The sequence below is a fragment of the Zootoca vivipara genome, chromosome 1 (genome assembly GCF_963506605.1).
Source record: "Zootoca vivipara chromosome 1, rZooViv1.1, whole genome shotgun sequence".
Classification (NCBI taxonomy): domain Eukaryota; kingdom Metazoa; phylum Chordata; class Lepidosauria; order Squamata; family Lacertidae; genus Zootoca; species Zootoca vivipara.
Window position 1 is genome coordinate 106,921,449 of NC_083276.1, and position 19,302 is coordinate 106,940,750.

The window sequence follows — 19,302 nt, forward strand, 5'->3', positions numbered from 1 at the left end:
AACAACAACAACAGTAGCTATGGATAGGACATTCCTATTTTCATCAGAGAAATGTTGGAGGGTATGTGTTCTAAAGCATGTCTTATTTAGCATGGTTGCATATTTAGCTTGTGACATGCATGGAGAGCACCTCCGCAAGTCATGCTAAACTGCTCTAGGTTACAGTAGTAAAAGCTACTATTCACTAAGAAATCACTGACCTAAATGTCAAATATGTCCTGTAATCAGCATAAAGAAAAATGTGTATGAACCATATGGTACCATAAATCACATCCATGTCACTCATACCCACCTGCCTATTGATGTGGTGCATTTAATTCTAAGTGGACATGTCCATTTGCAACAGACATTGGGCAAATGGGCCTCTCTTTAAGCCTCTATAACAAAGATTCAAGTCAGCTACAAAGAACAGACAAACACACAAAAATCACCCTAGTGGCTAATAATGTCAGTCTCCCTGTGACAGTGTTGCAAATGTCACAGTTACATACATGTATGAAATTAATACAGTAATTGGACCGTATTAATCTAGGGTTTGAGAGATTATAATTTCCTTGCACTTTTAATTTATAACCTGTACTATTACTACCCCTTTAAGAACTATAGAATGTTTTCCACCAATCAGCTTTTAGCTTGTTTTTCCACCTCCTTTTAAAAGTTCCAGTTCAGATCCGAAGCAGCAGGCTGTTGCCCAGGAAAGCTCATTTTGTAATAAAAATCTTATTAAAAATTAGTCTCAAGGTGTCGTCAAACACGTTTAGGACAGAAAACGAACATGGTTTTCATATTATGTCATATTATGTATCTGAAGAAGTGTGCATGCACACGAATGCTCATATCAAAAAAAAAAAAAACTTAGTTGGTCTTTAAGGTGCTGCTGGAAGGAATTTTTTTATTTTGTTTTGACTACGTCAGACCAACACAGCTGTAACTAATATTATGTTACGGTATTAGTTTCAGACTTACATAGGTTGCACAGCTTTTTGGCTTTATGGATACTTATGTTGATTGCATATGTTCAGCCTGATGTTCATATTTACCACTTCAAACAATTTTATTTTAAAAATAAGGTGGCATACAATTTGAATCCTACAAAAGCCACAAAGAAAGAACAGGAAACAAAGAGGGTACACACTAAAGTCTGGTGGGATAATTCCTAGAGGCGATAGGCAATAAAAGTGTTTAAACAGCGTAATTCTAAGCCTACTCAGAAAGCATTTTCATTGAGTTCAATGGGACTTAAAGGTAAAGGTAAAGGGACCCCTGACCATTAGGTCCAGTCGTGACTGACTCTGGGGTTGTGGCGCTCATCTCGCTTTTCTGGCTGAGGGAGCTGACGTTTGTCCGCAGACAGCTTTCAGGTCATGTGGCCAGCATGACAAAGCCGCTTCTGGTGAACCAGAGCAGCGCACGGAAATGCCGTTTACCTTCCCTCTGGAGTGGTACCTATTTATCTACTTGCACTTTAACGTGCTTTTGAACTGCTAGCTTGGCAGGAGCAGGGACCGAGCAACGGGAGCTCACCCCGTTGCGGGGATTCGAACTGCTGACCTTCTGATCGGCAAGCCCTAGGCTCTGTGGTTTAACCCACAGTGCCACCCGCGTCCCTCTTCAATGGGACTTAGTTCTAGGTAAATGGTTGTAGGACTGAATCACAAATTGCCTTGTTTTTGAAAAAGAGGAAATACCAACATTTCTTATGAATAGGAAAACTGGTGGTGATGGGGGCTCTGGAAAATGGCCTGTTTAAATTTCTTTCTTTTTTTTGTATCAGAGCTGATTAAGGATGCTTCCAGCAGAACTCAGTGGGAGTGAAAATAGAAGAGCAAAGTGAGGGATGCAATCTGAGCATAACCACTGGATTGCTTAGTTCCTGTCTGTACATCATGTTATGCTCATCGCCTCATGACTGGAGCTGATCGAACAGCACAGACAGAGGCTTCATGGTACCAGGGAAAGCAGGGAAAGACTGCAGCTGAGCACTGAAATCCTGGATTTGCAGATATGAAGAACAGGCAGCCCTGTTTAGGGAAGTTTTTAAATGACTGATATTTTAATGTATTTTTAATCTCCTGTTGGAAGCCGCCCAGAGTGGCTGGGGAAACCCAGCCAGATGGGTGGGGTATATGTTGTTGTTGTTGTTGTTGTTGTTGTTGTTGTTGTTGTTGTTGTTGTTAATAATCAATTCATGCGGCATGATTGTATGCAATCAGAAGCAAGTCTCATGGAATTCAACAGGCTGTTTTTTATTCCCTCCCCCCATTTATTTATTTATTTATTTATTTTCATTTCCAAAATTACAGGAGAAATTTCTTATGTATTCATAATAATAATCCAAAGGAATTCAGATGTAAGCCACAATGATCCCTGGAATAACAATCTGTCACATTCATCACATTCTAATCGTTCCTAAATATTGCAACATATGCCTTTAACTAGAAATAGACAAGCATGCTATTAAGTTTATGTTCAGGATTACAGCCTTAATATTATTTTCCTAGTTGTAAGTGTCCCATTTGATTTAATTATCATTGGGCCTTTATGAGGTCTATCAACTTGAATTTTGCACTTCCGATTGTTTAGTTGCACAACTTAAAGCACACACATTATTTCAGTCGTACATGTAAATCATTAGAAAAAATAGGCAGTGTTTTAAAAGATCAGTTTCATGAGTGTATATATTCAGCTATGGGAAAGAGTGTTTTCTTTAAAATATTTAATAAGCCATGCCTTGGAAACTGTTGAAGATGTTGGCTGCCCTGCCAAGCCACTGCCCCATCCTGCCAATTGCTACTGTCTAGAGGATGGCATTTCCCCAAAATGGTGTCAGTCCCCGTCCCCCCCCCCACATAGGTGTGTCCAGAATCACTGCTCTGTAGCTCCTGCTCTATGCTGAAGACCTACCTCTTTACCCTGGCCTTTGACAGCTGAGAGACAGAGAGAGATTTTAGCACCAACCCTGTTCTTTTTGTAAATTGTTTTAACTGATTTTAATATTGCATTCTTACATTGCTGAAACTCGCCCTGGGATCTTGTGGTGAAAGATGGGTAAGAGGTCCAATAAACACATAACAATTTCTTCTTCTTCTTCTTCTTCTTCTTCTTCTTCTTCTTCTTCTTCTTCTTCTTCTTCTTCTTCATTAGATTTATATATCAGCCTTCATCATAAGATCTCAGGGCGGTTCACAGAATAAAATACAGGATAAAAACAAGTAAATAAGTAAACAAAACAGCAAAACAATATTGAAAACACTAACTAGGCTTTGGGAAGGAATAGGGAGGACTCTAGGACCCTGTCAGAGCCTCATGGCACCGTTTTATGGTTTGCCTCAGGTCTCAAAATGTCTTGGGCTGGCCCTCAGAGGAGTACAATAATATGTGGAGGGCTACAAGTTCCACACCCCTGCTTTACAGGCTGACTGGCCTTTCAAGCTTCCAAACACTTACAGTTACAAAGGAAATTCAAATGAGAAAAATTAAAGATGGAGTAGATTTATCCCCAAAAAATGTTGGAGTCTCTTGATTTGGTGCAAAGTATGTGCTCTTCTTTGTTATGGTACGTTTTCTGGGTCTGATTCTGGAATCTTGCAGTTTTGGCAACAATAGCATGTGTTGTGCCTTGAAATATAATTGCATCACAAAATGAGCGACAGATGGAGAAATTTGAGAACAGTGATAGGAGAGGACTCTTGCTGGGTTTTGACTTTCCTAAACCAGTGGTCCCCAACCTTCTTGGTACGCTGACCTACAACTGTAAATTTACTTGTGACCCAACCATTCATTGCCTCATGAATTTTGCACCTTAGGTTTTTGGCACTTTTTGGTTTCATGCATTGTAATGGCAGGTTTGTCTATTTTATAAAACCATGACTTAACACATCCAAGCAACAATTGTAAAGCCTAGGACCCTCTTTCACAGACTTCGTGAATCACATGTTGGGAAACACTGTCTTAGACCACTTGGCTAACCCCCCCCCCAAATGTGGATGGATACACTTTCCTTCCTCCATGGGCCTAAAGTGGCAAAATCTGAAGACTGCTATGGATCAAATGTGGCAGGATCCTTCAATGTTCCTGTTTTTACATCAGGATAAATTTGGGAACTTTTGGGCTATGGAAGATAGTTTCTTTGACATGGGTTAGAACTGCGTTTCAAACCTTCTGGATGCAATGTGTCGTGCAGTGTAGTGGTTAGAGTGTCAGACTAGGACTGTGGGCCAGTCACTGCTTCTCAGCACATCCTACCTTACAGGGTTGTTATGGGGGATTAAATGAGATGGGGAGGGAACCATGTATGCCCCCTTGAGCTCCATGGAGAGAAACAGTGCTGGACTTAACACCAAGAAGATGGGGTGCAAAATTGAAAAGATTTAAAATTGAGAAGATCCATTTAGGCCAGGGCATCAAAGTTTGGCCTAGCTCAGTGCACCATATTATCAAAGATTGCCAAAGTCTGCCCCTGAGAGCAAGGTGGGTTATAAATGCAATACATCCATAAATAGTTTCAGGGGTGCCAACTATTTGGGCGGCAGGTAAGCCCCCTCCCCATGACAGGGCACACCCACACCATTTGATCACATGATGGGGCACACCCACACCATTTGCATAGCTGCCAAGTTATCCCTTTTTTAAAGGGATTTTCCCTTATGCTGAATAGGCTTCCTCGCGAGAAAAGGGAAAACTTGGCAGCTATGCATTTGAGTGGCAATGCCCACCAAATATTTTATGTGCGTGCGTGTATGTAAATGCTGCAATAATAGTCATCGAATTGGGCGGGGTGGGGGCAGAGTTTGGCCGAGAATTTTCCTCCTCCTCCACCTCCACGATCCCGGAAGCCGGTCTTTCCACTTTTTACCTTTCTCCGTCCTGCAATCTGGGTTCCCACCGGCAACCCTGGAGGCAGCCGTTGCCTCTCGGGGTGTGAGTGGGAGCCATGTGACTCGCCGGTGAGTCGGGGCGTGCGGCTGCCTCCTGCTTCAGAGCTACCTGACCCGAATACTAAGCAGAGAGAGGCGAGCGAGCGAGCGAGCGGCGCTGCCTCTGGTTGTGCCAGAGACACGCCGAAGGAAGAGAGCAGCAGCCGCGACCGCCACTGCAGAGAGCGAGCGAGGCGGCGAGGGCGCGCGCGCGCGAGAGGTGCCCGTTCCCAAGAGCGCAGAAGATGGAGATTAAAGACCAAGGGGCGCAAATGGAGCCGCTGCTGCCCACGGTAAGGAGCTGCGGATTGCGGAAGGCGGTGGAGGGGGGGTTGGGGGGGGACAGCGGTGCCGCAAAGGCCAGTTGTCGCAACTGTGCGTGGATGATGCTCTACAGGCCGGCGACGCGGAGTTGGAGAGCCCTCTGCTCGCCACGGCTGGGGAGAGGTGCGCTGGGCCCAGGCTGCGCCCGTAATGCTCTTCTTTGCTGCCTTCCAAGAGGAGGGAGGGGGAAGGTGGAGAGACAGAGAGAGAGAGAGAGAGAGAGAGGGAGGGAGGGAGGCCTACGGGGGTCGGAGAGGGGGGCGAGCCTTTGGCCGAGTAAGGCAAGAACGCGAGGAATTGGTTGTATCCTGTAAGGAGGCTGCGGGTCCATGGCTGCTTTCTTTCTCCCACACCTGTGATGTGGGCAGTCCCCCCTGCTCTCGCTCTCAGGTTGGAGACAGTGGTGCACTGGTTGCCTCATGAGAGTCCTGCAAGGCACGCGCAGGAGCGCACACAGGCAGTCTTCAGAGAATTTCTGTGTGCGTGTTCTCCCTCTCCTCTCTTTCTCTCTGGGTTTCTTCTCTCAGTCTCTCTCTCACACACACACACACCACACACTGATTGCCAGTGTGGTGCTCCCTCACTCACCAAAACTGGCTGTTGGGGTTCTCTTGCTCTACACAGGTGTGCATCTTAGAGTGAATTTGCTGCTGGGGTTCTGATTCTGTCACGCACAGGCCATCTGCCGAGAGGCTCTCCCCTGCACACCTGCATGGACTGGCTGTTGGGGTTCCATCTCCCTTCCTGTCTGTCTGTCTCTCTCTCACACACACACAGCTGTGTGGTGGGGGATTCTCATGGCCAAGCACACAGTCTGGTTGGCAGGCAGGCTAACTATTGGGGTTCTTTCTCTTTAGCACACATGCATGGGCGGGCTGCCGGGGTTCTCTCTGCATGTTACACACATGCACACACACTGGCTCTTGGGCTTCTCTCTCCCCCCCCCTCTCTCTCTCACACACACCACATAGATTAGCTGGATGGTTGCTTGCCTCTCTTGTATACATTCAAGATGCCTCTTTCTTTCTCATCCCTTGTGGGTGAAGGTTTTGTTCTTATAAGTTCTGTAGAACTTTAAATTGAGGTATGTCCCTCAATTATACGGAGTATCCGTATAATTAGAGAGGAAGGCTCCCACGATAACACCTGAACATTATCAAATCAATATGATTTATCCCCCACAGTATGGAAAAGTGGCATGGACGAGTAAGGATTCTAAGGTGTCCAACAACATTAAAAGTGTAGACCCATCTTTCTGACTCCTTTTGCACACCCATAACATTCAGTTCTCCTCCCCCCCCCCCATTTGAAATTCTCTTTTTAGAAAATGCAAGGGTATTACACCTTCTCACGCTTTATGATTTGATGGGGGGAAAGGGCCATATATTGAATAAAGATATCAGATGGTAAAGTTCTCATGTGAAAAACTGTTTACATACATTTATTTAAGGGCAAGTTATTTCACACATGCTCACTGCAAGACGTTGTTTCCTGCATGGATCCTCTTCCCTAAAGAAAAATGGTTGCTGCCAGGCTGCTAAGGCTTGTAGAAGATAGTAGGTGGAAGAGGGAAGGTGGTGACCTGTGTATGAGTCAGTGTGTGTGTGTGTGTGTGAGAGAGAGAGAGAGAGAGAGAGAGAGAATTCACATTAATTATTGTATATCCCTATCTGTAGGATGTGCAGATGTTTTCTACAGGTTTAATTCTTTGACCATGTACTTCATATGATGACTTCAACTGTAGTCTTCCATTTGACTTACTTCCGCAAGTGACCCACTCTCTGTTTTGAGATCTCTGCTGTATTAACTTGATTTGCAGCCTTTGATGATAACAGATGGCTACATTCAACAGTTGTCACCAAGCCCACACCATTGCAGCTTTCTCTTAACTTTTCCCTGGGGGCAATATGGGAAGAACAGTGACAGATTACATGGTTTGCTGTGCTCACTGTTTGAACCAGTGGGCAAACCAGGAGATAAGACCAGAGACAACATGGGGATGGTAGTAAAATTGCCTGCTGTACAGGACTGATGAAAAGATTACCGAGATAAATATGTGCAAAGTGCTTTCAAAACTTTCAAGTGCAGCATGAATGTTGACAGTTACAGAGTGGCAGCACAGTAACATCACCCCAGGAAGTGATGCAATTCAGTGAATTTCCTTTTAAAAAAATTAGACAGACATGGGATCAAAATGCTGCAGTGTAACAGAAAAATCGAGGCATTTGAGTTCATATGCCATGAAACATGAAAGTTGTAAGTTAAAGCATCTGTGTTTGCTGCTTATATCTTGGATGGGGAACCTGTGGCTCTCCAGATGCGGTTGTACCCATCATGCAACTAAACAACATTTGGAGGGTCACAGCTTCCCCATCCTTAGTTCACAGGATGCAGAAGTTAGATGTTGTGCTCCCTTACAGGTTAGCTTCTAGAGCTCACACTCCCCGATTTAACTGAGGTGGCAGTGGGGGTGGGGGTGGCTGGCTCAAAAAGCGATCGGAGTAAGTGCCGCTTCATCATGAGGCCATGAAGTCAGCAAGAGAAAGGAGGAGGCAAGCAAGCCATCTGTCTGTGAATAAACATGCAGAGGCCTCTGCAACAGATTGACCCCCCTCTAAATGAATGAAAGAAATATCTAGGATTTGCAAAGATTTCCCAACCTGGGGGTTTGACAAACCAATGAGATGTGTGGGTACCGGGAGGCTAAAAAAGCACAACAGAAGCAGCCATAGGGACATGGTGCAAAAAGTTAAGAGGGTTGCCTTAACGTTTCCATGCTTTCAGGGCATGAGTGAGTTTGTAAATGCCTTAACATTGGTTTTTTGATCCTAGAATGGAGTTACTGTATGACAAGGGATCGTTGGCATCCCTGGGCCTTTCACATCCACTCCAAAATTCATGAAAAGCAGTGGTTAGGATGATGATTCTCACCTAGAGGTAGGCAACTGGCAACCAAGGATGGCCACAGAGATGTTTCAAATGGGTTTCCAGCATATCCCCAGAACATCCCCTTTGTTGCTAGTCATTTTCAGCAAGGTGAGCCAAGACCACAAGCAAAGGAGTCTGTAAGCTGCTCGTCCCCTCGATGTGAACAGCTCAGGTGAGATTGCAAACTTTAAAGTGATTTAAGGCCCTTAAAGTGAAAGCGCCTTGCGCTTTGTACATAAGGGGTGAAATTAGTGTCTTAAGTGAGTGAGCTGCATCGTAAGACAAGAACTCTGCTGAAGCCTCTTTTACTGTTCACGCTGGAGAAGGCGGCATTGGAGTCCTTTGCTTCTGACTGCCATCATGGAATGGAGACAGTTGGCAACAAAAAATTTTTTTGCCTTTCATTGTTCAATTTAAAATATATCACACACACACACACCGCAGTGGCAAGCCAGCAGATATAGATACACCACTATCTCAATGAGGAGGAGTTATTGATGGATGTGGATAAGATCTACCGAATCAGATTAGACCGGTCAAAGAACATCAGAGGCCCCGGGGATTGCATGGTTTTTTTTAACTCAATGTTACTCAGAGACAAAATACTGCAAAAGAAAAAACAAGAAAGTCTGATAATAGACGGGAAAATCATCTCTATATATAAAGAAATTCCCAAGAGGATTCGGCAGAAAAGACAGAATTATAAAGTATTGACGGATGCCCTATCGAAGCAGAACATGTGGTATGTCTGGGAGTTCCCAGAAGGGCTCACGTTTACATTCAAAGGTAAAAGGAAAACGATCAGATCGGCGGAAGAAGCGGAAAGATTCTATAACAGACAAAAGAAAGAACTGTTTGGGGAAGAAGAAGAGAATTAAGACGAACTGACTCTAATTTACAAAGGCGGATAATTTAGTTACCAACCTTTGATTTATTTCTCGTGTACATGATGGAATTGTAAACAATAGTTGCCCACCCTTATTGCTTCCCCCCCACACATAATTTCTCCCCTTCCCCTTTTTATCTTTAATCCCTCCCTTCCCCCTTTCCCTTCCCCCCTCTTCTCTTCACCCTCCCTTTCCCTCCCCCCTCCCCCCTTTTTCTTCTTCTTCTTCTTCCTTCCTCCCCCCTTTTGGTTGCTCCTATCCCTCTCTCCCCCCTTCCCCCCTTTCTTTCTTTTTTTTCTTCTCCTTTTCTTATCCTTAAGAGTTTTTTTTAAAATCAAGCCGGCATTGATAGCCTACAACTGGAGTGACATAATAAAGTTATGAATTTAAAAATTATTTCATGGAATATTAATGGACTAAATGATAAAATTAAAAGAAATAAGACGGAGCATATATTGAAAAAAGATTCCTGGGACATTATATGTCTTCAGGAAACGCATGTATCCAAAGATCATGAAAGGGTATTAATTAATAAGAGGTTAGGTACAGAATTTATATCATCCGACGTGAAAAAGAAAAGGGGGGTGGTTACGTATGTGAAATCTAGTATAAAGGCCGAAAAGATATTCCAGGATAAGGAGGGAAGGATGTTGGGAGTGCGCTTGACGTTGCCGACAGGGAATGTGACAATAATTAATATTTATGTACCAAATGGATGTAAATTGGATTTTTTCAAGAAATTAGGGAAGAAGATGGAAGAATATATAGATGAGGAAGAGGTAATCTTACTAGGGGATTTTAATGGAGTTGTATTACCGCAACTGGATAGAACAAAAGGAAAAGGGAAAAATAGAGGTAAATTACCGGACGTTTTTTTCAATATAATAAGTAATTATGAATTAAAGGATGGATGGAGAGTAAGAAATCCCGAAGAAGAGAAATTTACATATTATTCTGGGGCTAAGAAGTCGGCGTCAAGGATTGACATGATCTGGGTGTCATCTAAATTAATGTCTAAGGTAATAAAATGTGAAATACTAGCAAAATCTATAACGGACCACAACCCGGTTATGGTGAGAATAAGAGAATATAACAGATTGATTAGAAGATGGCGATTGGATGAGAGAATTTTAAATGATGAAGTATTTGTTGAAAAGGTTAAAGGTTTGTTGAAAGAATTCTTTAAAAATAATATTTCAGAAGAAATAGATTTGACAACAACATGGGATGCAAGCAAAGCCTTTATTCGGGGCATATATCTTCAACAAAAAAATAGGGTTAAAAGAGAGAGAGAGAAAAATATGGAAGATGTTAGGAGAGAAATGGAGGAGAAGGAAAAGGAGTTAGCTAAAAAACCAGACGATAGGAATTTGGTAATGCAGATTAGACTCCTACAAAATAAATTATCCACATTGACGAGCCACGAAATTGAGAACAAAATAAAATGGATGAAACAGAAGACATTCGAACATGGGGGGAAAGCAGGAAGGCTTCTAGCATGGCAGATACGTAAGAGGCAGAGTGAAAGAATGATTACAAGTATAGTAGATAAAGGGAAAAGGTTGAATAATAGAGAGGATATACAGAAATGTTTTGTCAAATTCTATAAAAATCTGTATAAAAAAGAGAATATTGATGGAGAAAAATTGGGAAACTATTTTACCAAATGTGATATAGGTCAAATTAATGAAGAAGAAAAGGAGTTACTTAACAAACCGATATCAAGACAAGAAATGTATGAGGCTGTTAATAGATTGAAATTGGGTAAGTCACCCGGAACAGATGGTCTATCAAGCCGGCATTATAAATTGTTTTGGGAGGAGATAGGTGGTGTGTACCAATTGTTAGTGAACGAAATTTTAGAAAAGGGAGTGTTTCCAAAATCATGGCGAGAAACATTTATAACATTAATACCAAAGAAGGAGGGAGAGAACGACCAGGTGGGATCCTTCAGGCCGATCTCTCTACTTAATGTCGACTATAAAATCTTCAGTGATATCCTAGCCGGAAGATTAAAAAAGATACTAAACAGGATCATTGGGCATGACCAACAAGGCTTTTTACCAGGGAGAAAAATGTCAAATAATATGAGAATTTTCCTAGATTTAATTGAATATCTAGATTGGATGCCTAGCAAAAAAGCAGCTTTTATCTTCTTGGATGCCGAAAAAGCCTTCGATAACTTGACATGGGAATTTATGAAAAAATCATTGGGGAAAATTGGAATAGGGGGCAAATTTATAGAGGGGATAAACGCAATTTACAGCGAACAGAAGGCAAGATTGATATTAAATGGAGAAATAATGGAAGAATTTGAAATCCAAAAGGGTACCCGTCAGGGATGCCCTTTATCTCCTTTGTTATTCATTTTGTCAATTGAATTTCTGTTAAAAGACATCCAAGGAGACAAAAACATCAAGGGGATAACATTGGGGAAGAATATTTATAAAATTAAAGCCTTTGCTGACGACGTGATCTTAATGTTGGAAGAACCATTGGATTCGATAATTAATTTAAAGGAGAAATTGCAAAAATATGGGGAAGTGTCAGGCTTTAGAGTTAATATGGGAAAGACCAAGATGATAGTCAAAAATATAGGGAAGAAAGAAATAATGGATTTGGAGAAGATTACAAATTGGGAAATAGTTAATAAAATTAGATATTTAGGAATTGTTGTTACCCCCAATAATATAAATTTGTATGAGAACAATTATCTTAGAGTATGGAGGGAGATTAAAAAAGATTTGGACCGTTGGAAAGAATTAAACTTGTCCCTATCAGGAAGGATAGCAGTGATCAAAATGTCAGTGTTGCCGAAGATCCTGTTTTTGTTTCAAATGTTACCTATCATAGGAAAGAAAGAAATTTTTGATTCGTGGAGAAAAGACCTAAGCAAGTTCATCTGGCTAGGGAAAAAAGCGAGAATACAATATAAATTATTAACAGACAGCAAGGAGAGAGGTGGCTGGGGGGTCCCGGATCTCAGACTATATTATGCCTCCGCATGTTTTTGCTGGATGAGGGAATGGATAGTACTAGAAAATTGTGAACTCTTGGAATTGGAAGGGTTTAGGAATAATAAAGGATGGCACGCGTACCTATTGCAAGAAAACAAAGGAAAAGATAAAAGTTTTATAGATCATATAATTAAAAAATCGGTATTTAAAATCTGGGAGGAATATAAAAACCTATTAGAAGCAAAGACGCCCTGGTGGGCGTCACCATTAGAAATGACAACGATGAGTGGCCGAGGTAAAAATAGAAAATGGCCAACCTACCAGGAATTAACAGTAAAAGAAGGGGATCAACTTATATTAAAGCCATATGAAGAAATTAAACATCATTGTACAAGTTGGCTACATTATTTACAAATACAAAGCTTATTTAAAAAACATAAAGAAATAGGATTCAATGAGGGCAAATCTAAATTACAGGAAATTTTGATTGATAATACGGCTAAACCACTGTCTAAGATGTATAAATTTTTATTAGAGTGGGAATTAAAAGATGAGGAGATAAAATCTGTAATGATAAAATGGGCTCAGGATGTAGGAAGACCAATCTATAAAGTGCAATGGGATAAATTGTGGAGATCGACAATGAGATTTACAGCGTGTTCAGGAATTAAAGAAAATATGATGAAGCTCGTATATAGATGGCACCTGACGCCAGAAAGGCTAGCTAAAATCTATAAGACAGAAACAAAAGAATGCTGGAAGTGCCAGGAAAAAACTGGTACGTATTTTCACTGTTGGTGGGAATGTAAGAAAATATATAAATTCTGGAGTGAGATATATGAAAAAATGAAGAAAATGATAAAAATTACGTTTGAAAAGAAACCTGAATATTTTCTATTAAGTTTAATCCCAGAAAGTATACCTAAAGATAGAATTAATATTTTCTTATATGCGTGTGCCGCGGCGAGATTAGTACTAGCTCAGAAATGGAAAGGAACAGAAACGCCAACAATCCAAGAGTGGCAAATTAAAGTAGTAGAGTTTATGAACTTAGCAAGAATGACGGCGGCAATTAGGAATATACCAAAACAGAGAATAATAACAGAATGGAGATACGTAGAAGAGTTTTTCAAAAAAGAAAATATCAAAACAGAGCTAGTGATTTGTCTGGAATAGAGAAAACATGTAGGAAAAACTTAGTTGGATTTAACAAGAGGGAAAGCAAACTAAAAAGGGAAATAATAGCAAGAGAAGCGATATGTTGGCGATTGGAAGCCAATTTTAATTTAAAATGAATGGATTTGATGGAGATAGGCCCATGTGTTAAGATCTAAGCTGGGGCTAATTTTCCTTCTTTTTTTTTTTCTTCTTTCTTTTTTCTTTTTTCCTTTTCCTTTTTTTTTCTTTCCCTTTTCGTTATGTTATGTTATGTTATATTATTATGTTATGTTATGTTATGTTATGTTATGTTATGTTATGCTATGTTATGTTATGTTATATTATGATAGGTTTGCCTAAGTTGATTTTGTATATTATTTGTAGTCTGATGGATTTAATTTATTTAGACCAACCTTGATTTGTTTACTTATGTTGATTAAGTTACGTTGGGTGGCTTAAATATGTAGTTATGTTATTTATATTACTTGATATACTATAGTATTTAAGTTGCCAAGTTATTTTATGTTATTAAGTTACTTTAAATTTTTTTTTTTTTTTTTTGGTGTCTGTACATCTTTTAAAATTTTCTAATAAAGTCTATTTTAAAATTTAAAAAAAAAAAAAAAAAAAATAGATACACCACTATCTCAAGTTGGCTGGAGGTGATCTCTATTAATCCCCACACCTTACTTTTTTACTTGAAACGACTCATTAACATTTTGTGGCTGTTTCCTGCCAGGCAAAAGCTCCATAGCAACCCTTTCAAGTGAATAAGGTTTTGCTTGCTTGCAGTGCATACCTGGAAGGAGGTTGCAAAATACCCATTGCTGCGCTATGGTCAATATTGTGCTCTCATGCAGGTAGCTTGCTTGGAGAATCCTTAACGCAAGATGTTTCCTTCCTTCCTTCCTTCCTTCCTTCCTTCCTTCCTTCCTTCCTTCCTTCCTTCCTTCCTTCCTTCCTTTTAACAGCCAGTATGGTGCAGCGGTTCGAGTGTCAGACTAGGACCTGGAATGCCAGGGTTCAAATCTCCACTGAGTCATGAAACTCACTGGGTGACCTTGGGCCAGTCACTGCCTCTCACCCTAACCTACCTCACAGGAGAGGGAGAACCATATACACACATCCTTGCGCTCCTGTAGTGGGGGGAGGAGAGGCGGGACTTACAACATACTAAATAAATATATAAATAAGGACTGCAGGGGCCTATGATCTCATTGCAAATATGTCCAAATTAAATTTTACAAAGCCTTAAGAGCCTCTGAAAGGGGACCCATGTGGCACTGTGGGTTAAACCACAGAGCCTAGAGCTTGCCGATCAGAAGGTCGGCGGTTCGAATCCCTGCGACAGGGTGAGCTCCCGTTGCTCGGTCCCAGCTCCTGCCAACCTAGCAGTTTGAAAGCACGTCAAAATGCAAGTAGATAAATAGGTACCGCTACAGCGGGAAGGTAAACGGCGTTTCTGTGTGCTGCTCTGGTTCGCCAGAAGCGGCTTTGTCATGCTGGCCACATGACCTGGAAGCTATACGCGGCTCCTTCAGCCAATAATGCGAGATGAGCGCGCAACCCCAGAGTCGGTCATGACTGGACCTAATGGTCAGGGGTCCTTTTACCTTTACCTTTAAGAGCCTCTGGAGATCATGAGTAAACCGCAGTCAAGGAAAGGTCCTCCTGTGAATCTTGAATGGGCTAAGTTGCAGGAAGCAAAGAGTAGGAATAAATGGACCGTTGTACAAAGGGGTTTTTTTTGGGGGGGGGAACTTGTGCTTTTTAACACTTTCATAAACAAGATGAGTTTGGAGTGAACAGGTGGCTCTTCTTATGATGCTTGAAAGTCTGGACTTCACGCCTTCCACACTCCTCTTGTTGCCGCACCAGGAAGGAAGGCTGATTTGTCATTAAGTTTGAATCTGGGCTTATGGTCTGGTCTGTTTCCCCCCCAAGTACTGTAATGCATTATCAATTAAGAACAAACCTTGGGACTTTTGAGTGGCTGGTTTATGTTCAACCATAGTCTAACTATGGTTTAACACGACACCTAAATCAGACCAGACAATTTTCGAAAACAAAAAACCCGGTAGCAGATAGGTACGTACATACCTATATTTTTTTCCCCATACACATTTTATGTATCTGCGGTATTTTTTGTTCCCAGAGTATGAGATATTTTTGCAATTGTGGTTGCACCAATTTACACACACATGGACTCAATAATATGTTAATAAACATGTATTCTGCTTTTTTTTTTGTTACATAAATATCCAAAGCAGCTAACAAAATACATAAAAATCCAAAATCAGCAAAGTATCACATCATAACAAAACATGACCGCAAAAATTACCAGAGACAACCCGGCACATGATTCTTTCTTCCCTCTTACCCACAAAGCAATGTCAGATCATATTCCATTTTAAATCAATTTCCCCCTGATCATGAGATGGTGAGAGGCAAGGAGCAGAGGGGACGAAAAGGGGTTTTTCAGGAGAGTTGCAGAGGCAAGGTAAAGAAAGAAAGAAAATGTCTTGTCCTGTGTACCTGCCTGCTTTCATATTAGGGACTTAAGAAGACCCATACTGGATTAGTTCAAAGATTTATATAGTCCTAAATCAAGTTTCCCACAGTGACCAACCAGATGCCTATGGAAAAACAACAAGCAGGACATAAGGACAGTAGCTGTCTCCTCCTTGTAACCCCCAGCGACTGGTACTCGGAAACATTTTTTCGCTTGATTCCAGAGGTATATTTATATATTTGAGTCATTTGTAGTCTACCCTTCATTCAAGAGTCCCAGGGAGTCAAATTGACCACGGTTAATAACAAAACTTTTAAACAAATCAAACAGCATCAGAAAATTAATAATCGCAAATAAAATCGACAACGGAAGTGAAAGTCGATTGCGATCCAGTGATTCCCCTTATAGTCCATTCATTTGTTTAATCCCCTTTTCAAACAACCCAGAGCTCAGAAACTGCTGGTGCTAATGAAATTCCTTGTTGCAGAACACGCCTAGAACAATGGGAGTTTCGAACGCTGGCTCTAAACTGCAGTCAAATTAACTGCAGTCAAGGTTCTCAAGATGTGCACTCCAGCACTAGAGAGGCTGGTCACACAGATCTTAAAGCTCTTTGAAGAACTATTTCTTTTGAAGGAACACAACATCTAGAAAATGGCAGGGCATTGATTCTTGTTAGAGGATCAAATGCTCTTGCAGCGGAAAGATAAAACTACACAAGGCAATCCACAAGCAGTTTCCCCCTTCGCTCGCTAATTATGAAGAGCATACCCCTCCCCTTAGTGATATTATGGCATCTAAGGGAAATGATAGGAAGACTGAAGCTCCTGTAACTTGGAAGTGCATCTGCCAAGACCTTGCGGACACCAGCCTCTTCCCCCAGCTGGTGCAGCGGAGACTGACAAAGATACTAATGCTGTGTTGATTCTTAAAGAGATGGCTGGGCAAAGAAGACTCTGTTGATCAGCTTCAAGACTCTGTTGAGAAAATTGCTCTTCAACTCAGAGAGGCAGAAGTCAGAAGCTCTAACTTGGAGAACATCACTGCATCTCATCAGTGGTGAAACTGCATGCTCCGGCACTGGGGGTGGGGATGGGAGAGCAGGCGGGGGTGTGGCTGTTGCGCGTCCCGGGGTGTGTGGCATGCTGCCCCACGTGGTGTGTGTCCTAGGGGCATGGCACATTGCCCGTGGGGGTGTGGCATGCGTCCTGGGGGTGTGGCACATTGAGGGGGGGTGCACAGCACGTGTCCGGGGGGCTCCCCCCGCCCCCTACCCCTACCAGTGCTTTTCATAGTGCAGCACTACAAAAGCTGAACCTAATGGTTAGAATAAGAAAACCTGAATCTCACAATCATCCCTGATAATACTAGTGAGCAAAGTCAGCCTGATCAGTTTATTGAAGATGTTTTATGAGAGGTGCTAACATTACCGGAAGATTACTAGCTGGATATAGAGAGAGCTCATTGTGTGTCAGCAGTGTATCTGAAGAAGTGTGCATGCACATGAAAGCTCATACCAATGGCAAACTTAGTTGGTCTCTAAGGTGCTACTGGAAGGAATTTTTTAATTTTGTTTCGACTATACCAGACCAACACGGCTACCTACCTGTAACTAGCTCCTCCTCTGTGAGCCACTTCATTGCGAAAAATTTGAGGTTAAAGAGTTTCTGCTACAGCATGCTGGAGGGAAGGGGAAACTTCAATGAGGGAAGAGAACAGCACCATATCTTACACAAAACAGATTTGTAGGTGTGTTCTGCGGAAAACTTTCCGCAGAACACGCCTACTTTTGAGAGAGAAAAATAATATTTATTTTGTAAAATTTCTTGCATTTTGTGTGGGCAATCAACAGCATTCGACTTACAAGGCAGGAGACCCTGACAAACTTCTTCCTGGAATTAATCCAGTGCTGGCCTCAACAAGTGCACAGTGAGACACTCGAGTGTTCCCAAGTAATTTCTTCTGCTCTGTCTCTCCTGGATTTTAGACATCTGAAGTGCCTACAGCTTATGTTTGTTGCTATGGTGTAGCTGAAGTGAAATTTTGACTGACAGCTCATCCTTAGCTCAGAACTTTTTCATTGCGGTTTCCTTACATTCTTGCCTGCCTTTTGTACTTCCACCATAATATATGAGAAAAAGACACACCTCTAGTTCGATGTTTATCCTGGACTGCTATTGTATATATCAGGCATGCCCAAATTCCGTTTCGGGGGCCTAATCCGGTTTAATCCTGGGGTAAAACCCTAAAAAAAGCTCAATAACTTCAATCCTAATAAAAGGTCAACGACCAGTTGGCCGTCACGCTTGTTCACTTAATCAAATCTGGCCCTTTTTGAAAAAAGTTTTGGCGCTCCTGGTGTATATAATAATAATAATAATAATAATAATAATAATAATAATAATAATAATTTATTGATACCCTGTCCATCTGGCTGGGTTTCCCCAGCCACTCTGGGCGGCTCCCAACCAAATATTAAAACACAATACAGCATTAAACATTAAAAACTTCCCTAAACAGGGCTGCCTTCAGATGTACCGGTATTTTAAAAGTAAGATACAGTGGTGCCTCGCTAGACGAATTTAATTCATTCCACGGGTCTTTTCTTATAACGAAAAATTTGTCTAGCGAATCCCATAGGAATGCATTGAATTTTTTTGAAATTTTTTTTGCCCATAGGAACGCATTAATTGAATTTCAATGCATTCCTATGGGAAACCGTGATTCGCTAGATGAATTTTTCATAAAACGAATTCATCTAGCGAGGCAACCTCCGCTCGAAAAATCCTTTCGTTAAGCGGAAATTTCGTTAAGCAGGGCATTCGTTAAGCGAGGCACCACTGTAGTTGCTTATTGCCTTATATGTGGGTTCAGGTGTGTTCCTACAATTTTAGCAAGTATAATCAGGTGGCTAATGGGAGGAGAGCACTGAGGGGGACAGTTGGGTTGTACTACCATCTAGGGCTGTTAAGTTTTAGTGATGGTTGTTTTCTTAGTCCCTTTGTTTTTGCTCCACTTTCCATTTCGTCTTTAAGGTTCTTATAGCCTTATCAAGTTCCATCAGTATATACAACATACTTGTTGTACTTCTTTGTTCAGCATGGAGTTTTTGCTCCAGATGTTTGTATTATAAAGATGTTGTGGTTTTCAGCACTGAAATATGGAGGCCTGGAAACGTGTCCTTGGGACATACCACAAATAGGTTGGGTGGTATTTTTTTTTAAAGTTATGATTTATGTGAATTTTTGTTAGCTGGGATAGCTTCTTCTTCTTTGGCAATCAGTTGTAGCCGAGTAAGATTGTCTTTCATAAACACGGTTTTAACAGTGAGTTTGTAAGTGACTGTGAAGGCCAATTCTGGATCCGTACGTCCTTCCACAGTGAGGACATTGGTTTCTGGGCGGGAGTTGATCACGGTGTGGATTTGCCAAGCGTGCCTTCCTCTTAGCACGTTTCTCCCTTGCATCCTGAGTTTGAGTGTCTTCAAAGCCCATGACACCTTTGGTAAAGGCTGTTCTCCAACTGGAGCGCTCGCAAGCCAGTGTTTCCCAGTTGCCAGTGTTTATACTACATTTTTTTAAAGATTTGCCTTGAGACAGTCTTTAACCTCTTTTGTTGAC

The 19,302-nt window shown here is 41.5% G+C and overlaps 1 protein-coding gene across 3 annotated transcripts in view; it reads left to right on the forward strand.

Annotated features, from left to right (window-relative positions):
- Positions 1 to 4,843: 4,843 nt before the first annotated feature.
- Positions 4,844 to 19,302, forward strand: part of SLC4A10 (solute carrier family 4 member 10) — a 173,305-nt gene continuing 158,846 nt past the window's right edge. For 2 of the 3 annotated variants that reach the window (XM_035132512.2, XM_060280201.1), the window contains exon 1: positions 4,844 to 5,209. In XM_035132512.2, the coding sequence (XP_034988403.1) occupies positions 5,162 to 5,209 (48 nt within the window). In that variant the 5' untranslated portion in view covers positions 4,844 to 5,161. The remainder of the gene's footprint in view (positions 5,210 to 19,302) is intronic. The other variant, XM_035132522.2, reaches the window with a different exon arrangement.